This window comes from Erigeron canadensis, chromosome 4 (assembly GCF_010389155.1).
Source record: "Erigeron canadensis isolate Cc75 chromosome 4, C_canadensis_v1, whole genome shotgun sequence".
In the NCBI taxonomy this organism is placed as follows: Eukaryota; Viridiplantae; Streptophyta; class Magnoliopsida; order Asterales; family Asteraceae; genus Erigeron; species Erigeron canadensis.
This window is the reverse complement of record NC_057764.1, coordinates 31,327,295-31,349,426: the sequence shown is the minus strand read 5'-3', so window position 1 is coordinate 31,349,426 and position 22,132 is coordinate 31,327,295. Positions and strand designations below refer to the sequence as shown.

The following is a 22,132-nucleotide window of genomic DNA, read 5'->3' as shown; positions in this document are numbered from 1 at the left end:
TGCCATGTAATTTATGTGGTGTTCAAATTAAGTCACATTTAAAGTTACATATAAGCAGTGTAAAGCTTTGTTTGTTTGAAACTTTTTTTTTTTTTTGAAATGCAATACGATTGTATTCCTTTAGTACTATTTGCTAAAAGAAAGTGCCTATGGCTTATTGAGGTGACCTAAGAAGAAATAGATAACCAAAATGTTGTGGGTCTGAGTATATACTGCATGTGACCGTATACGATAGGTGTGTGATTCTTCAGTCTTTACCTTTCGGCGAAAAGAGATTTGGTTGGAGTTTATCCTAGTATACGTCTATCGGGACAAAGAACAAATACTGATTAGAAAATGTACCTTTTGGAGATATGAGATTAATAGGAAAAACCCAGAGTTGTATTTATTGTTCAAAACTTATAGAGAAGAAAGATTATGCAAATGTTCAGCAAAATTTTAATTGCATAGAAGTGAATCAGTGATGTTTGAGGGTTGATTGAAAGTTCGCCATTTGGACTGTCGATAAGAGTAGATTCAGACTTTCCAAGCTTTCCACTTTCCGCAAAGCAATAAGATCAATTATAACACAACAAAAGGTTATTCTTGTAGACGTCACGACGTCGGTTTTATAAAATTTTCCTCACTAGATGAGATTTTATGCAGTATCCTTGATATCATCATGCATACTGTATGCTGTAGTTTTTCCAAGAAAGATAGAGATGAACATTGTGAAACTAAGTTTAGCTTGTTATGTTTCTAGAGTGGATCCTGAGCATTAGTGTGGAAAAGGAAGATCTGCAGACGCTGATAAAATGATAAAAATATATCCTTTTCTACATATTAAATCAAAATCAGACTACTGCTGAGTAGATTTTAAACGAAATGGATCCAGATTTGCTCACAGGCCCGCCACACCTACTGCTTCGCCTAGTCATCATAGTAATGACCAATTACCTGGTATAGATGAACCCTCTATTAAGTCAGAGTATCATAACCGTCGTTCTTCTGATGCTATATCATCACCAGTTTCAGAGATCACCCGCCAGTCTACTTTTCGTAGTCTGTCACCTATACAATCTCCACCCCTTCAAGTTATGGAAAAACCTGAAGATTTGTCCAACAGATGTTCATCATCAACAGAATGGAGTTCTGTTTCTAACGAGTCACTTTTCAGTATTCATATAACCAGTAGCTACTCACATGACCAAGTCCATTTATTGGTTGCAGATACATATCAGTTTGACGAATTGATGAGTTCTATGGAACATTCTAGACAAAGTGATGTCGATAGTCTAAAAGTGGATAGCTTGTCTAGATTAGATATCCCTGTGTCGTCTTTAGATGAACCCCAGAAAGTTGTTCGGTGGAAATCTCAAGTTGAACTTCTTGCAGATGGAGTGTCTTCTCAAGGTCACCATTGGGAATCGTCTCCTTTTAGCAGTCACAATTCAAATGAACCAAAGTAAGTGATACTATATGTTACCCCTTTAATTAAATGTATTTGAAGTCATGAACTTGTCGAACAAACTTACTTTCTTTTTCTGTAGACTCATCATCATTCTGTGAAGATGCTGAAAAAACCACTTTGTATGCAGCATCGAACTAAATGTGCCAAGTGGAATGGCTGGCGGAGACCATCAAGAATATGAAATTCAGACAGAACATGAATAATTTTTAAAATCACATTCCAACCGTTACAATTGTGCAAGAAAATAAGAGACATCATGTTTATATATTGTAATAGATTCACAAATTCTAAAGTGATTTTACATATTTACACCCAAGTAGTATGCAGATATGATCATGTGAAGTAAGTTTATATCTTTACTTTGTGTTGCAGAAAGACACTTTTTTGGTCATTTTGTAAATGTGGTTCCTGTAACCTGCTAAAGTGGTCATCTTGGAAGGCTTGCTGTTCGAGAATGAGCTGTTCAAACTGCAAACCGAAGAAAGTTAGTTCATCTCATTCGTAAGTTTCCAATCATTTAGATTTGTAGACCATTTCTTGCTATTAATTTCTATGAAAACGTTCTTTAGCCTGAAACGCGCTGAAAGTGACCATGTCAAAATAAACAATTACAACCTCTTAAATCTTTTTATTCAGGAAGTTAGATTTACATCTCTATAAAAGGGATATAAATCATATTAATACGTTAAATATCTATAAAAGTTTAGGGAAAAGGAACAAAAAATGCTGGTGGGTCTTTTCTTCCATCTCTAACTTTCTTATCTTATGTTTATAATGAACCGATATGTTTGTTGCGCAGTACTGAAGCAAGTGGATCTACGAGCGCTTCACCAAAGAAGCTGGATTTAAAAGATCATAATACTGGCTTATACAGGGGCTGTTGTTTTAGACCTCATTTTGCCTGCTTCCACTCATGGTCGTGCCCTTGCCATTGTTGCTGACTGCTGATCGAGGAAACATATCTGCATAAACATCATGAGCTAGCAGATCCTGTTCTTACAAGGCCAAAAATTAGTGGTGGGACAATGAGTGGCTCTGGTGATGGGTCAAAACAGGTACAGTTTTTGCTATGGTTCAAAACTTGGTAACTGACCAGGTCGGGTTGGATTGACCTAGAACACCTTTTCTCCTAAAATTTGAAGTTCTTATAAGCAACTAATGTGTGAAGTTTGAATACATAAGTTATATGTCCAATAACATTTTAGCTCTTTTGAATAAGATGATATAGGAGTTTTATGATTTATAAACACTTGGCTAGAGTTTCGACCATTTGGCCCATTTTCTTCCATCAGATAGTTTGGATTTTTCCCTTTGACACGTTAGAGATAAAACTTGCCTCAATTGGCCCATGCCCATCCATAAGTCAACGGGTCGAATTTGCTAGCTTTAGCATTAGCTAGTGTTTTTCTAAGCAGTTGAAGCTTCAACTATTTCCCTTGACTTAGAAAGCCCGAATTTGTTCTATGGCAGTGGCAGATTGATGATGATATGATTGTTGTGGCCGCTTTGGACAAAGACTGCGATGGACCCTGAAAACAAGAAACGGAGAATGGAGGTAAATCGTGTAGGAGATAGTAATATATCTTTTTTATTTCACGAGTTTCATCACTAGGAACCATAAAACAAATTATCATTCCTTCATTTACATAATAAAGAATGAGAATAACAGATACATGTCTAATACCATCTTTCCTTATTCAGCCGAAAACGAGTCATGATAAAGAGGGTGTTAATTGGTATATGATATCTTCGCCATTATTCTTAACATCGATTCTTGACATAGTTTGGCCGTTATCCTTTCTTCACTTAGAAATATTTCAACACAGTTAACTAAGATGCTACTTTTCTAACCTCTCTGGATCTTTAATCAAACTTAACAAATAAAGTGTTGGTTTCATAAGATATCTATATCTATCTGCTTTTTTTTAAAAAAAAAAAATATCTATCTGATTTAGAAAGCTGTAGATTGCCATCTTTTTTATGTGATCTTTGCACTCTTCTAGATCTTTTTAATTGATTTAGGATGTTCTCAAGCAGTGGGCGGACGAGGAAAGTGATGTTCGTACCTGATGGGAACAACCGGTGAGTTGGACTGGATACGCCCGGTCGGTTTATTAATATGGAAATTACACGCACTATTTTGTAATTAGTAATCTTACTACTAAAAATCTCTCCGATCCTCAAAGAAGCATAATTCTAAGGATTTTATGCCAAAGCGACAGTTGAATAAAAACTCATGCAAAGCCCCCTTTTAGCAGCACGTTTTGTGGCGCATAGTCTATTTATTTTGTCGCAAAATAGATTTCCCACCTGCCAATATTGGATTCCTAAATCAACTCATGTGTTCCTAACAACAGACAATCAGGCATTATGTTACGTGACATTTAAATTATGTCATAATAGGAAACTGGTAGTTGGTAGTCTACCTGTCCAACTACATTTTCAAAACATATAGTAAAAGATGGTTTAAAAGGGCACTAATCAGTTGTACATTATCTAAATAAACCGGAATCTAAAGATTAATGTGGTTTTTGGTAAAAACTAGTTTTGTTCAACTTCATATATTTTTGGTTAAAGCAAGAAGCCAATGTTTTATATTCCAACCTAGTTAACCTGGCACCAAACAGACACGATTTGGTCGATGAATACGGGTTTTGATCAACACCTCATTTCGACAACAATATTAAAATAACGTTGACCACAACAAATCAGTTCACCTTCATTCAGCCGAAATAGTGTGATCTTGTAGCTCCCTGTTTTAACAGTATATCTGGAACCGTAACAAAGTATATAAACGCACAGGCTCCACGTTTTTAATCAAGACCAAACCAAAATAAAAGAAACTGGCATCTAAACCAGACTTGATACAAAGCATAGAGCTTCATAGACACAAGTCTCTTGCCAAAAAAAACACATAAAGAATGAACAGAATGTGCTAGAAAAACAACCAAGCAAATAATGTATACTAACTCTCTTAGATGGGTTTAGGCTTTTAAGTTATCCCCTAGCTTAATTTTCTCAAAGGGGGTGATGACAAAACACACACCGCCATTACAAGTAAGAAGATGAGTTGGGGTTTACAACTATGTGCTTCAAGGGATTGTCAACATCTGTACCACCGGCATGCTTCACAAACTCAGCGGGTGTAAGAAAACTCCCATGACAAACACACATTATTTTCACTTCTTCACCTTTTCCATATTTATAAAGGATCCCTTCGATTCTTCTGCCACCAGGACCGTCTCCTTGTGTGAAGACACATGGCATGTCCATTGTATTGGATCGTATCTCTTTCCCTTTGTTATTGGGTGTATTTTCGGCCTTAGGTCTTAAAGGTCGGACGGCATGGTCAACCACTTTTGACCTAGATGAACTGCTGCCATCTTGATTGCTTCGTTCTTGGCTTGATTGCACACTTGCTGGGCTAGCATCGCCTTCGCTGCTAGTACCTGAAAGAATAATGATAACACTAAGATAAGCCTTTGTGGCCAGCAGATAAGGACATTGATGAAATCCTACATGTCATCATTCCACACAATATACCAGATAACTTAGAGATACATTTTCTAAGATGTATTTCACAACCATTAAAACTACTTATCACTAAAAGTAACTACAATCGCATAATCAATGTCAAAACGCAAACCATAAGATCCTTTATATTTCCCTTCAGATATAATTTTTGAATTTGGACCTCAATTGGAAGAGCTTCCTAGTGAAAAGTTGTCGAACAAATCACAAATGAACACCTTCAATGTTGATATAAACTCAAAAGTTGCATGCTTTGGCCATGAAAAGTCAAAGTCAAATCGAAACATTGAAAAGAAGTAATCCTAATATTTGGATGAAGCCATTATTTCCTATTTGTCTATTACAAATGTTATTCAAGTCATAATCAGGAGACCATCTCATCAAATACCAGTATATTCAACTCGTAAGTATCCTTCCAAAACTTCCTAGAGCGCTCCTTAAGAGGGCCAAAAACAAAAAAATGATTGGATATACCAGAATTATGTTGTATACGTGTACCGTTAGCATTAACTTTTCAGCATTTTGGTGTATCGATCATTTTATGGTGCAAAAAAGGAAAATCTAGGCAAAACATCCCCTGGATTTTCGTTTTAAATAAACTCATAATTTCCCAACTTATAGACTGATCAATATGAACTTCTTGCAGAATTAAGCTCCTAAGCTCAAGTTGATCAGCTCATAAGCCGGAAACATGAATGTATAGGCTTTATAAATATACAACAATTATACATTCTAAAATTGTATGGCATTTGTCAAAATGACACTTATTTTGGATCGTGTTGAAACTTTAACCCAATCCTTTCCACTAAAAATACAAACAAAAAACAATATTTAATACAACTTAGGTGTATGGGGCTGTTATGCACCCAACTTGAGTGAAAAACCCCTCACATACCAATATATTAATATTTTGAATAAATGTTTTGCCCCCATGATTTTTATGGTTTTTTTAAACAATATTTAATACAACTTAGGTGTATGGGGCTGTTATGCACCCAACTTGAGTGAAAAACCCCTCACATACCAATATATTAATATTTTGAATAAATGTTTTGCCCCCATGATTTTTATGGTTTAAAAAAAGATATGTGAGGGGTTTTTCACCCAACTTAGGTGTCTAACAGCCTCGTATTCCCTTCTCCCATACAACAATGGGGTTATCTCAAAATATATGTATCTATATCTACAACAATATCAATAAATCTTCAATAGTAATCTAATGCAGCACAAAAAGTGGATGTCAGTTATTGAAATCCTACCTCATGGATTGCAACATGATTTACCTTCTCTCATGTTCGCAATGGACGGGTCAAAGGACAAATAATAAGTTGGTTGGTTATCCATCTATATATCTAATTATCTATCTATATATCGAAATATAAATTTTAAAAAAGTAACAAAATGCTACAAAAGAAAATCATCATACTTACCTTGAACATGTCTACTTTCAAATTCAGACACACTTGAAGCTTGTGATTCCACAGATCCCGGAACAGACGGTGTCCCCCCATCCGACGTGGCACCACCACCACACCCAAAATCCCAATTCCCGGATCCTAAATTCGGGCCAACAGACGACCCGACCCGACCCATAGCTGCAACATACTCATCTCTTTCAACTCTATTCAAACTCTTTTGTTTCTCCGAACGACGTCGTTTCGCCGCCAACCTTCTCAAGCTTTGCAATTCCTTTCTTTTCCTCCACTCTTCTTCTGTCTCAACTGGCAACGACGCCGTCCTGACCAACCCGGTATAACCCGCCCCGGCAACCCGACCCGGATTGTTATTGCCTAAAACGTCGTCGTTTTTGACGACAGGCAAAATAGCTGCAATTGATGATGATCTTGTTAACTTACTCTTATCAACACCAAACCTTCCGTTCAATGATAACCCAAGGTTCAGTTCCGGGTCTTCTTCTTCCGGGTCGACCCGACCCGGATCACCAGACCCGGATCCGAATCGTTGTAATAAATCTACTGAAAACCGGCTGTTCTTTTTTGTATTTTCTTCTTCACCCATATTTAATTTTCAATGAATAAATAAACCCAAAATCCAAAGATTAAATCTTTATTTATAGAATTAACTTATGAGAAATGAATTGAAGTAAATTTTGACCCAATTTGAAGTGACCCGGATTGAAATTGGATTTGGATTTTGTAGTATGCATATTTTTTTTGTTTACTAATTTTGAGCTAAAAAAATTGGATTTATCTTTTTGAGTTGAAAAATAAGAGACAGAATTAATAGGCGAAAACAGTGGGGGAGAAATGGGTCTGTGTATGAATGAATGATTGGGGGGAATGGAGAAAATCAGGAAAGAAATCAAACAAGAGAATCGATGAAAGGAAACACAAACACGAGTGGGTGATATGAGACATGTTTTTCACTTTTGGTCCTTTAGGTTTAGTTGTTTGTCTTAGGAAAAATAACAACCAGAAAAAGGTAATAACCTTTTATAAAAACAAATACGAGTAAGAAAATACATACCACAATATAACATATTACTAAAAATCGTTGCAAAGTACATGGAACAGAAATGTATATAGTCAAACAATATAAAGTAAACTTTATTAGAACGAAACGCAGTGATAAAACCAGAATCGGAAGTGATCAGTAGCACAAAAAAATTTTCACTAACATTGTATCGGCATAAAGTGATCATAACAACGATAATGACAAAATTGTTACGAATTTTAACATTTTTTTAACAAACTTTTGGCTATTTTTAATGAATTTTAAGAATTTTTGGCTTTTATTTGAAGTTTTTCTTTATCATTTAGTTGTATATATATACATCTTTATAAGTTTTATTGGTAAAAAAATGTTTCAAAAGTTTTAATTTGGTTACAAGACCGGTACCCCATATTTATTTTACCCGTAACACCAATAAAAAATACATCATTTTTTGAAAAATTTTAACTACATGAATTTAGCGGACCCGTAGTCCGGGCTACCCCTTGTAGCAATGTAGTTCCACCCAAGACGAAACGAAACAAAGTATTCACGCGTTGCGACGGTGAAATGATGAGGGTGATAGGTCATAGAGGGTGATAGGTCATAGAAGGAGATAGGTCATACAGTGTGATAGTCAAATGCCTTAGCCGTACGGGCTCCGCCCTCGGATTTAAAAATTCGTTGAAAATATATTGAATGACATCTCTAATGAAAGTGCATGAAATTTTAAGAACACCCGTATAATTTTTATAATTTATCAATGTACGGATTTTGAGATAAAAGATTTTGAATGAAATAAATGAATAAAATGACTTGTGAAAGAGAGAGAAAAATGAGTGGTTGAGATTTGAAGAAAAAAAAATTGAACGGTTTAGGATTTTTCCTAGGATATTATGAATAAGCGACAGAGGTATTTTTAGGATTTTTAATTACTTAAAGTTAAAAAAATGTTGGGGACAAATATTTTATAATATAGTATAGATAAAGATAACCATAATTGAAAAAAAAAAGCATTTATGGAAAAAAAGGTTAGCGGGGCAATTTGTTATTTGTTTACCTTCTAATTCTATGTAAAATATGATATGATGTAACTTATTGTTTAAAAAGAAAAGGCATGAAAAGAAAAACAAATTGTGACATCACAACTAGTTAGATTCTTTGTGTGGAGAAATCTATCAGTTTCCGAATCTCAATTCTTATATTTGTATGACTGGTTTATTTTGGAGGTTATCATGAGTTATGAGTGTCAACTCAAACATGTATGGTTCGAGTTCTGCATACTGCATAATTAGATATCATTGTGATGTTTTAAATATAACTGCTAATTATTAACTATTGACTCGTTTTTAAAAATCAAATAAATTAAATACTAAACGTTAAGAATCGATAAGAAAATTTTTAGTACTACTCCGTATTATTTAAACTAAAACAAAATATAAATATAAATAGTCAAATATTAGCTAAAAGATGAGCTTTAAAAATGATGATTTTAATTGAAAACATAGCCAAAATAGCTAAATAAGAAAAATGAAGATGAAAGCTATTTTTGTAGTTTGATGTACAAAATACTTAATTTATAATTCAATGAAGAACGTATATCAAATAAGACCGGGAATAAGGAATAAGTGTAAAATCGTTATTATAAGAACTATAATACAATATAATGTCTATATCATGTTTTTAACATCAAAATTGCTTATATAGATTGACTCATACTCAAACCCTGAAGCATATTGCTGTTTTTCTTTTACCTAACTTAGAATCCACTGTAGACTATACTTTACAAACTACACAATATATATTAAAAATACATTTTTTAAAGTATATGGGTATATATTGTGTATTTTGTAGGCAAAAGGGAGCAATGGAAAGAAGTAGGAAACTACAGAGAAGTGACTAGAATAGCCTTGTAAAAGGGCAGGGAACCTTGGTGAGGGAAAGTACCTATGAAAGGACATGTGACAAAGACAAAAGATGGGTAGTGGTGACACGTATGTTTTTGTTATTTTTTATATTTATTAGGCAAAAAATAAAGAAGTTGCTCTTGGTACAGTGGGGTAAGGCAACGTGTCGAAAAACATCACGAGGAATACAATTTGGCCACGTGTTAGAATGTTATGCTGGCACACCTTTTATAATCTGCCACGTGACGCCGCAAGGACATTTCTTTTAAAAGCTTTAACTCATGAGATCTACGGTTTTGATCGGCTTAAAAGCGCACAAGAGTTTTTTACAAAACTTTTTAAAATATAATAAATCTTCCTAACTAATTTTTCAAACATGATAATATGTAAAAAAATCAGGTGAAAAAATTTTAAAAAAAAATTAAAAAAGACAATTAATTGATACCATATGTCACCTTCTTAATATTTTAAAACGATTATTATGCTATCTGATTAGAAAGATTTATCGTTTTTCTTTTTAAAAAAACTTAGCATATTGTTTCCAAAAAGACCTTAGGCCTAAATTATATATATACTAAAAACTTATGTCAATGTACAAGTACTTTATGCATAGAATGTATAAGCTTTTAAAACACATACTAATTTTAATCAAATTTCGTTTTAACCCCCTAAAAATTTTATTTTTTAACTTTTGCCCCACATTAAAGTTTTCGTTTTCATTTTCGTGACACTAAACTTTTAAATTCTCATGTTTTCATCAAAAAACTTCCACACAGTTACAGTTTTACTTTTAAACATTTGGTTTTTGATTATTTTCATTCGTCTTTTTATACATAAAGCGTTTTCATTATACAATAATATCTATCATCGTTACGTCTTACGTTCATGTTACATTTAAAACATTAATATAGTTATTGTTCATGTTTTTATACATCTTAATATTCTCTACATTATTTTTATTGTATTGTTACGTGTTTAGTCGTTTTTTTAATGAAAGTTTTCATCTTTTAACTTGTATCACACATCAAAAATTTTGATTTCATTTTTATTGACACTAAACTTTTGGGTTCTCAGGTTTTCATCATACAATGTGTACACAATTATGGTTTTACTTGTTAAGATTTAGTTTTTGATTATTTTCTTCTGTATTTATACATATATATAACGTTTTTAATATATAATAGTTTTCATTATGCTTACGTCTTACATTTATGAATCATTTAAAGCATTAATATAGTTATTATTTGTGTTCTTATACGACTTATTACTCCTTTACAATATTCTTAATGTTATTGCTAGATAATTAGTTGTAATTATTAAAGTTTGGGTTCGAATATTTGACATAAATTTGTCAAAAATTTATTTAATACCTTCTGTTTGCTCAGGGTCTTCACTTTCTCACTCAACTCACTCAGACGCTCGTTACAAACGTACCATGCGGCAACGCACGGTGTCAACAACTAGATTTTACTAAATAAAAATTCTCAAACCGATAAAGAAAGCGAGATCCCCGATCTAAATATAGAGAACGCTTTCTAGAAACAAAGAAAAGCTAATTGTATTTTTTTTTTTTAAGAAAAATGTTAAATAAAGCCCTTGGGGCTTCACTTAACATGCATAAAAATGTTATACGTTTTCATATCAAAAGCTCACCCCCTGAATTTTATAATAAATGTACAACTATTTAATCCAACTTAATGAAATCCCTTAAGGTTTCATTTAACAAAACCTTTTTTTTATAAGGCAACAATAAATAATAATTACTTTTTTTAGACATGTAAAAATAGTTAAGAATAACAATGGAATGATGGATCGAGTTCAGGATGAGTAGCGTCAAACTCGAACTCGATAAGAAATTTATTACCCGAACCTCATGGGCGGTACCAATAGGTGGGCAAGAAGGGCCAATGCCCCCTAATAATTTAAATTTTGCTATAAATTTATAAAAATTTTTTATAGATTTTTGAATTTTGTCCCCTTAGTCTGTTAATTGTTTTCATTTTGCCCCCTTTGAAATTTTTTTTGTACCGCTTCTGCCAAACCTTATCCGATACTCATCGGTTACCTTATTGGGGACCTCATCAGGGATACAATTATGCTCAAAACCCGAAATTCGAAACCCGACCTAATTATAATAAGAATAGCTATTTTTCAGATTAATTACCAATACTTGTATCATTTGAGAAAGTAGCTTTTGATACTTTGAGAAATGGATGGGAAAGTTATGGGATGTGGATACAACATTGAACATTAGTTGATATTCGAGTATAGAGTGATATAGTTGGGTATCGAATTTTTTTTCGGGTCGAGGGTTTTAACTTTTAATTTTGCATTCCAAAAAATAGTGTAGTTACAATGTCCTTTCACAGATACTTCCCTTCGAATAAAATTTTAAATTATGTAGGTTAAAGTTCTTCCTCATTTTTTATCTTAATTTTATAAATATTTAAGAAAATGAGTTATAAAACACACGCACACTGTGTATATGGTATATTATATTTTAACTTTGTATGATAGTGATTAGTGAAATAATATAATGGTTATTCACGTTAATATCAACGAGAGCCATGTAAGATAAATTAAACAATGTTAGCCATTGTATATTATTCATTTTTTTATTTTAACACAATCCCCACTTTTTTAAAATCACTTTCATGAAATCTCTACAACACGACTTCTGCCATCAAATTGAATACGAGGGAAACAAATACGATTACTACATTGTCGTTAGGTCGTAATTAATAATGCTAATGGTAATATGTAAGTATTGTGATTTTACACTGCCACATCAGTTTTAATAGATCATATGTACCATGATTGAGTCAATGTAAGAATTGCCAAACAAAACAAGATAAAAACATTACAAGTTTATATTTAACAACAAAATATATAATGTATTATGTATATAATTTAAGAGATTGCTGGAACACAATTACATAAGCATAGACCAATATACTGACTGTGCAAAGCGTATAAAGGATGAGATGGGATTACAAGTCCATTGACCAGGCAATCTAATTCATGGGTTGAGTATTGTAAAATAAGTATTAAAGTAAAATAAATAAGACAAGATCTTAACCTTTAGATCATGGTTAAATTGATGCACCAAGATTCACGAATCAATTGATGCACGATGACTTTCATGATACACGAAACATATTGTTTTATTTGTTTTACTTTAATATTTTTTTAATTTTTTTTAATACTTTAATACTTGTTTTATTTTACATAAAACCTCCAATTCATTCTAGAATTGCAATTCCTACTATCTTCTCAATAATTAGAGTTATATGATGTTTACGTATTTGTTTAGTTGTCGGTATCAATTCGATGTTCGTCGTATACTTCTCGAAATTAGAATCATCATCCTATTTCCTATATTTGGTGCAAGAGTTGGTACTATAGAGTATAGATTGGAGATGAATTTATTTGGTGTCAAAAAACAAAACAAAAAAATTGTTCCTTTTATATTATATATATATTGCCACTGATTAGTGGTATTTTTATTCAATCTTGATCGTTCAATGGAATTGCCATTTAATCTCAGCCGTATAAACTGACCCTTTTAATACGGAATGGTAGTTAACTAGATAATATAAACGTGGGATAAAACTAAATTGTAAATAACTAAGTCCCCTATTATGGAGTAAAAGTTTTAATAAATAGAAGATAGTCATCCCTCCCCTTCTATGGGTTTATCTATCAAAACCATATCCTGTATTCATACGTCGTTTAATATGAAATCAAAATCATTGAAAACATCTTTTGGAGTTGAATAAGAAAATTTTTAGATGTGATATTGATGATGAAAAGTAAGAAAACACTATCAATGTCATCATCGTCATGCCACCACCATTATCTTCTCTATATCACTACATACGTATAGTCCAACCCATTATCATCATCTAAGAGGAGGAACGATACATGATACAGATCCGGACTCTCCATCGGATCTAGGTCACCAAATAGCTCAATTCGGAGTCGAGTGCTTATGGGGTGCAGTGGTGGCTTTCCAGTGGGTAAAGGGTCTGTTGAAAACCAAAGTGGGTTACAGACACAGAGTTTGACCCGATATCCAGTCAGTAGAGGATGTGGTGAAACCCGAAGTCGGAGCCTGTGACAATGGTGGTACTGGTATCACCACTTCATCATGACTTCATTCTCGCGTCACTCTCTTGGCATGACTTCGTCACCATGTCTGACCCTTAAGTTTTTTCCATGATAGAGGACAAGATGAAGAAGAAAAAAAATGAGGTTTGAGTGGGTCCATTTAACTTTTTAATTTATTTTTTTTTTTGCCTTTTTTGCAATATATATGGTATGTAAGTACATGTATCTTTTCATAGGAATGAGAATCTAAAATATGGATTGTCTTTGAAGGAAGATGCTCTAAGTAGCGGCGTGCAGACTATGTTCTAAAATGATAGGAATTGCTAGGAGGATGGAACTAGAAATTGTGTTTATGGCTCATGTTTTGGATACTTAATATTACTCCGTAGTCCGTACTATACATGTTCAAAAAATGTACGTAATTTGTTTATACTCCTCCATGATAATGTGTTAAGTTCTTATTTTTTTTACTGCCCTTTTTTTTTTATTTTCTCGTGATAATGTGTTTAAAAGTGAAATTAAGCTTTTCGTTTTGCAAATTTGTTGGCTTAATTTAGAGTTTGCAAAAGAGATGAACAAAGAAAAAGATAGAAGTTACAATCTAGAAGAAGATTAGACTATATATTTTATTCGTCATACAATTCAATGCATCCCTATCGACTATTATAACATACTCACATCTGAGAGTATCAAATTATATATGATGTTGCTTTACAACAGTTAAAGTCAAAATTATATAGTTATGCGGGAAAAACAACGTGCTAATTTGTTTGCAACTTATCCACAAATCTCATACGAGTAGTATTTACAATTAAATAAATAACGTGTATAAAGCAAATGTAAAAGAACAAGATAAAACTATTTAATATGAAGGTGTATAGGCAAATCTCATAGTTATTACTCTTATAACATGAACGTGGATAAAAGAATAAGATAAACGACGACAACGATCTTCTCCGATCAGATGCATGAATTTTTCCGATCATGTATTGTCGGTCAATGTTGAATTTTTCTTGCTCGAAATGTAAAACAACAAGATAGTTGGAAAAATAACATATACGGAGCAGTTTAAAAGAAAAAAAGAAGCTTTGACAAATTTCAATTTTTAATTTTTTAATAGATAATCGTCAGTGTCCAATTGTTTAAGTTTGCTAATTTGCTATAATTTTATTATTATTTGGGATTGAACTATACTTTTTTATAAAAAGTATTGGATTTCTTAAAATTCAGCACATTTTTTTCTTCCCAAAATACCCATACGTAAACATGGAACTCTTATATATCCTCTTTTCCATGTTCTATCTAATGATTACACACTCTTATCGACCTTCTATCACCCTCCGCCACCGCCCTCCTCTCCACCGCCTCCATCGATTTCCACCACCGCCTCCTTTTGTATTGTCAATACCTTCTAGCCGCCGTAACGCGCGGACATTATGCTCGTATTATTCATATTTCTTTTTTTCAATGACTGTACATTAATTAATATATGCAAGCTATGAAAATTTGTCTAATTTCAAATGGTGGTCAAACATTTTTTACATATTAAGAGAAAGAGACATTCAAAAGTGATATATAGAATCATGCATAAATAGACTATAACATAGAGATTATAAGATAAACTTAACCATACCATTATTAAAGTGGAACCATTCGAAGACAAACATGTATATATCGGATTTATATTGTATGAATATTTTTAATCCTATATTGTATTTTTTATAATAAAAAGTAATAAAGTTGATATATAAAACATCATTGGATATTAGATTTTATTTAAGTTTCTATTTAGTTGTGTTTAATTGCTATATAAGTTATAAAAAACATTTATTAAGTATAACCCGAGCTGTGCACGGGTATTGTTCTAGTTAAAATGATGCAAAATGGTTAATGTATTAGAAATGCTCTAAATATAAATACATCTTATTTAAGCATGTCGAATACATAGTTTTAAGATAAAACTTTACAGATATATATTTGTTTGTAAGTAATGTACCAAAATTGCAATTAAATAAGTATGCAGCTTTGAGCAAGTGTTGCCTGTAGGCCCTTTTGTGATCGCAGTTGCATATGATAGATTTCGTACAAGGTATTTGCCGACATACCTCCCTTCACTCTACATGACACATATGTTTAATATGCGGGCTTAAAAATGTCTAATGTACACAACTTAATTATGATACATGAATTCCACTATTTATCTTTTGAAATCTCTAGTCTTGATCTTGATCAAACTATTAGACATATTTTAAGAATTACAATTGTAATTCTATAAATTATATTTCATAATGAAGTTACATATAGAGCCTCAAATGTATTACTGTGTTTAATTGATCTTGTAGGTATATTGTTTGATTTTATAATGTATATCAATGAAAATATATTTTCTGTGTTCTTGTTAAAACATTGTGTTTAATGCTTTTATGTATGTATTATTTGGTTCTCCACTAATGTGTAAAAAACGTAACCGATGACATTCATCTTGACTAACATTCCAACATGTTGAATAATACTAGTATTAGTTATTCCAGACATTTATGTGAGTGTACATGAAAAGAAACATACTTTTCATTGTATTAAAAGATTTAAGTCATGTTCCCTTTTTGTAAATTGTTTTCATTTGCACCTAAAACTTGTCGCAAATAAGAACATTCCAAAGCCATATCTATTGGTATCTTTTACTACAATCAAAAAGTAAATCCTAAAGAGGGATACCTAGTTGCCTACCAAGTACCAATAAACTCAATGATTTTGAACATAATTGACATGTCTAAAAGTTTGACTACCATAACACAAAAATAAGTCAGCAACTGAACAGCATGATATCTTCAACTGATCCATATACCCCAAGTTTCTTGGGTATCACTGTAAGCTATTTAAGAAAGGAAAACAAAAGGTGATATTTTTCTGTATACCCCTCGAAAAACTAAAACCAATAAAGGTTTTAACCAAAGAATCTTTTATCCGAAACCAAAAACAAAATCAGCAGTTTTTTAAGTCCCTTTGAGAGTCAACTTCACATCATACCCTTCTTTTAAGATGTTGAGTCACTAGGTGAAGCGGCGGGCTTGACCTTGGTCTTCGAAGTAACGTTTGTGCCTGTTATAGCCATGATCTCGATTTTGACCATAATATTGACCGCTGTTCTCATGCTCATTGTGCCTACGACCACAGCTGCCACTGTTATACTCTTCGCCATCATGGTACCAGGAATTGTCATTTCGGAACCCACCACGTCCAGCTTGTGGCCTTCCCATGTGATTATTATATCCTCCTGCAAGAGGAAGTAGGTATAATCAATCTCTCATTCACACAAGAAACTGAGTGTAGAAAGTATGCCGCTGCATATATAATATACTCATTCGGGCTTGAACAAACCATCAATTATTGGTACAGGTTGTATAAAACAATTAGTGTGTCACATATGCTTACAAAAACTATAAGAGGTTAATAGCAATAATATCACTTTTATCATAAATGATTTAGGAAGTTTTATTCATGCAAAATTTTACCAATATTTTAGACTTGTTTCCCTTGAAGCTACTTTTAGAGATAACCGAAGTACCGAATCGACTCAACCATAGGCTGATGATTTAAATTGTCCACCTCTACCATAATACACAAATATTTCACAAGAATTTAGTAAGAGAAACATTAATGGTGCGTTTTTACACTAACCTTGATTAGAAGTTTTCTTATACTGAATTTCACATTCTCGGTCCTCGAGCTGGATGAAGCGAGCCTGAAACAATGTGGATTTTCAGAAGTTAATCGGTGTTTCTTTTATGTAACACACGTATGTAAGCAATTTTCAGCCATAATAGAAATCAACTTGATATTTAGATTATGATGCTATCACAGTGGCCTAAAATAGATAAATCTGGATATAATAATAGGACCTTAGTCAGTAAGTTAATCAAGGCAACTCAAGTGCATCAGAGTATATAATTATTAGCTTGGTAAACGAGTGCATACAGCATGTACTTTATAAACAAGATAGTAGAATAATAGAAATACAACCATTTATACAAGAGCAGGACAGATGAAGTGTAATAATTTACATGTTGCTCATACCTCCACTGCATTGCGGGCAGATTTAGAGTTATCGAATTCAACAAAAGCATAACGATACCCATCCTGAAAAACAAGCACCAAAATTAGCAATTATTTCTGTAAACAGATAACAGGATACTCAAGAGGTGGCAATTTCTGACCCAATTTGTTACAAATTGATTCTCAATTTTTGACCCAATTACCCGAGAATCAATAAAATCACGTTATGCTGTAGAATACAATATATGATAATAAAGTGGTGTATTTGAATGCATAAAGAGTATAACTTATATACCGAGTAAAATAACCATCAACACAACCTGTCCCGACTCATCACAACCAAAAACCTATTTTGGCATGTCAAGTAACTCTGAAACAGACCTGTGCGTATTCTTTAATTTGGATGTCCTTCAGTTTGACAGCTCCAAACGTTTTCACCACCTCTAGTAGTGATTCTTGAGTTGTCTTTGGTGGTAAATCCTTGACACGGATCGCCTTAACTGCATCAAATCCGAAAGTAGTTCAGATGAGTAACTTTTTTCATAGATTGAAAATATAACTTGATAAGATTACAAGCGACTGAAATGACCTTACCATCATATATGTTTTCGGAAGGACCGTTATAAGGAAGTGCTGATGCTTTAACAGGAAGAACTGATGGGTTGGTTGCAGCAAGAACATACGACTTTGGTGCACCAAGAATAGATGATTTGGGTGTAGCAGGAACAGATGATTTGGGTGCACTGAGGACAGATGATGTGGGTGCAACAACAGCACTAGGAGATGCTTGTGCAGCAGATATGACCGAAACCTCTTTTGCCACCTACAGTCAAAAAAATTAACAAATCAGTAAACAACTTGGGGAAAATAACACAAACAAACACTGATTTCAGAACGAGCTTACAATTGATGCATAAGAGATTCTTTTTGAACTTTCAAGAATATTCTTAGGTGGCTGCCAGGCTGAGGGTTCAACTTTCTTTTCTGGTTCACTAGGAAGTAAATTTCTCCCTTTTGATGAATCGGCAACCTTATTTACAATATCAGCAACATCCTTTTTAGATGTAGACTTGTCGGTCTGATTCTTTTTTAGATCCTGTGCAGTCTCCAGGGAGGATTCGTTTGCTAAACATACAAAATACATTGATAAACAGACACAGTTCCGAATAAGGGCAGAAATGAACATCAAAGTTAGGTCAGATGTCTATTTTAGACAAGCAACTATTGTCTAGGCTGGATATAAACTACAAAGTTTCAAAAAAAACTTTATAAGGTTATCATAAAAGTTACTGGCTTTCAGGCAGGCAGACACAATGTCAAAGAATTTTCAACATGTACAAATCTACTGATCAGCTGGCAGGTCATCATTTTGGATGAACTGACATATAGATTACCTTGAATCAGGAAGAGAGAAAAAAATGCATTCTATCTGTTTTTTTTTCCGCCATAAGAGTAACTTACCTAAACAGAAATTTATGCAGAGTTGGTCATATATTTGTGCAATTATCCCTACAAATAACTATTCAAATTACCTTTCTCATTGGCCTGTTGAGCACTCAGAGGGGTTGCAGCATCAGCAAGAGAAGGTGATGATTCTGATATGTTGTTGACATCTATGAAGTTTAGAAAATGATTATGCACGTAAAAGCCACCGCTTGCTTGTTGGGCTAAATAAAATGTCTCAGAAAAGTTTCTTGTCACATCATCAGTGTCCGTGAAGGAGCCGGTCAATCCTACAATAACGGAATTCATTATCGACTCTTGGGCATGCATGGTGCTTAAATTAGGATTCCACTCCTTGATATTAGAAACCAGTATCTCACGATCAATATTCTGCCCCAAAAAGAAATAAGGCTCTCAAAGTTATACTTCAAACACCATACATAAATAGATAGCGTTATGCATTAGAACTTATATAAGTTTTTTTGCACAGACTGAAAAGGTTGTGCATGATAATAAGTTAGTATTTGTTGTTGACTCAAAGTTTTGTACCTCCAATGTTGTTACTGATTTCATGGAACCGTCCGCACATTGCAGGGCGCGAATGCTTTCATTGTGATAAAACTTGTGAGCATCTTTAGGAGAATTTTGCAGAATAGTATAGTATTGTTTCAGAAAAGCATCTGCAACCTCCGGCGCAGTATAATCATGTTTCACAGAAGCACTGGTCTCATCTTCGACGGACAGAGATGGAGCTCCCTTAACTTTCCCTTTTTCCATCTCTGCATTAAAAAAGTGCAAATTAAGAATGTATTCTATAGAAGTTAGTCGTTCTATTTTTTGAAATTATCACCTAAAAGATATTATATCCCCTTATAGTTTGTTTACAAGTATTTCAGCGCCCGAAAAGACAAAGATATGTATGCCGAATAATGTAAAACATGACGTGAACTTTAACAAAATGACGCTACTAAATCCCATCAACATAAACTACAAGAAAGACTGAATGATACGTCAATGTCGGCTGCATATTAAAAGATAGAAACTTTTGGTGAGTGTGACACTCGACTAAAAGAGTATGACAAAGGATCAAAAGGATCTTTGACCTTTTTATTTCAACATATTGCATCCGTATATTATCTATTAAAAATATTATATCCACCAAACATATATTGACGTACGAAAAAAGACAAATAAACAGAAACAACAAACGTTCAGAAGAATCTATGATTTTGATCGACAATCACTATATGGAGACACATTCAGTCTACGAAAATCTTTGTTTCAACCCAAAACAAAGGTTGTGATATAGACATTTACATATTACGATAATGGTAATAGCAAAAACAGAACTAAGTGAACATTAATAATATCACTGTCAAAATACCTGTTCTATTTATGTAATAACCATTTCAAACATACAAAACATCACCCTGGACTCTACTTAATCATTTACCAGATTCTTTCACAAATAAAATCATGTTAGACTGCTTACGATATTGCTATACTTTACGTCATTCCTCTGCCACAAGAAATACATTATCAACTCACAATATAATCAATCATGTAAAACAAATATATAAATTGTAACTTAGAAACTTAAAATAATGTAATCAAAAAACCAATGAAATTGTCAATTCTGTGAAAATCAAAATATACAAAAAAATAATTATTTATAAAATTATAAGGAATTAATTTCCCTTAAAGCAAGAATCTCAGACATTTAAAACCATATCAAATATTAAAAATATAATCTTTAAACAAAACCATGTTCAAACTTACAAAACCTCCTCCACATAACTGATTAAAGAATCAAATACATTAACTTTTTTGGAAAAGGAATTAAAAATATATATATATTACTATTACTATGTTTATTAACAAAAAAAAAAAAAAACCAAACCCCAATTTTTATAATGCTATTAACAATAAGCCAAGCCACTTCTTGAACCACTAAAAACACTAAATTAACACAAAAGCTAAACCACAATTAAAACTTCCCTTAACCAAAAACTTCAAACCACCATTTTATAAAATAATCATATCCATAAACCCCAATGCATTTATATATATATATATATATATATATATATATAAGTGACTCTTTGTTTGTTTGTGTGTGTGTATATATATACATAAATATATTATCTTTGTATCTTTACAACACATAGATACAAGAAACATAAAATACCTCAAATATTAACTTACAAAAGCACAAACATATGTGTATATGAATCAGACCTCAATGCATGACAAAATATGAATAAATAAACAAAAAAAATAGTCGATTATATGAAGCAAAAACAGTACAATTTTTTTTATATATGTATACATAAATATAAATATAAAAAAATGTGAAGAATGTACCTCCTGGAGAACCCTGATTTTAAGAACACCGTCAAAATAAGCAAACCAAAAACATGAAAAAATATTGTCACAATTTGTACACGAGAGTATATTATGTATTAATTAAAAACACAAAGATAATAAATTCACCAAAAAAATGGAATTGAGGGGGATATTGTTGTCTGTGTCGGCGGCATGTAATAAGGTTGGAGGGAATTTAATTTTGACGGCCACCACTGATTGATGATAACATGAAGGGTTAGGATTTGTTGGTGGAAGATGGTAGTTGGGATGGCGATGTAGGGATTTAATGTGGTTGTGACACGTGGAGTGTTTGACTTTAGAAGAGTGTGTATGATGTGGACTATTCATTCTTCTAGCCAGGAGGTTGTATTGTTATTGCTTGATCTTCCTCGGAGGGTGTGGGTCAACTTTAAAAAGAAGAATTGGTTGTTGACTTTTGTCCTAAAATGGAATGATACTCTTGTGCTTTTATGTTTTTAAGATTTTTTATAAAAAAAAAATTAGTGTTTTTTAATGAGTTTTGTTAAACGAAGTTCTAAAGATTTTGTTTAGTATTTTTCTATTTTAATTTATGATTTGGATATATTTTGAAAAGTAACAAGTTATGCTTTTTATTTATTATTAACATTGAAATCTTTACCTTTTTTCAAATATCATAATTTTTATATTCAATGACTATCTTTCTCTTGATTGATTGATTTATTAGAAAACGTTGACAATCGTTTTTAAGTAATATATATATATATATATATATATATATATATATATATTTTAATCATTATTTGACTACTTAATAAATTCTTGTTATTAACAAAATATT

At 32.5% G+C, this 22,132-nt stretch overlaps 2 protein-coding genes across 2 annotated transcripts; both read right to left on the bottom strand.

The window, feature by feature from the left end:
• Window positions 1-4,386: 4,386 nt before the first annotated feature.
• LOC122596248 (ninja-family protein AFP3-like) lies at window positions 4,387-7,303 on the bottom strand. The gene is made up of 2 exons (XM_043768798.1): window positions 6,412-7,303; window positions 4,387-4,899 (listed from the first exon to the last, which is right to left on the bottom strand). Exons 1-2 carry the CDS (start codon window positions 6,998-7,000, stop codon window positions 4,502-4,504), a joined length of 987 nt encoding a protein of 328 aa, XP_043624733.1. The 5' UTR covers window positions 7,001-7,303; the 3' UTR covers window positions 4,387-4,501.
• Window positions 7,304-16,195: 8,892 nt separating this feature from the next.
• On the bottom strand, window positions 16,196-21,546 carry LOC122598141 (nuclear transport factor 2-like). The gene is made up of 10 exons (XM_043770742.1): window positions 21,439-21,546; window positions 21,310-21,322; window positions 19,495-19,724; window positions 19,035-19,335; window positions 18,407-18,627; window positions 18,097-18,325; window positions 17,884-18,002; window positions 17,524-17,586; window positions 17,128-17,191; window positions 16,196-16,723 (listed from the first exon to the last, which is right to left on the bottom strand). Exons 3-10 carry the CDS (start codon window positions 19,720-19,722, stop codon window positions 16,500-16,502), a joined length of 1,449 nt encoding a protein of 482 aa, XP_043626677.1. The 5' UTR covers window positions 19,723-19,724; window positions 21,310-21,322; window positions 21,439-21,546; the 3' UTR covers window positions 16,196-16,499.
• Window positions 21,547-22,132: the final 586 nt, after the last annotated feature.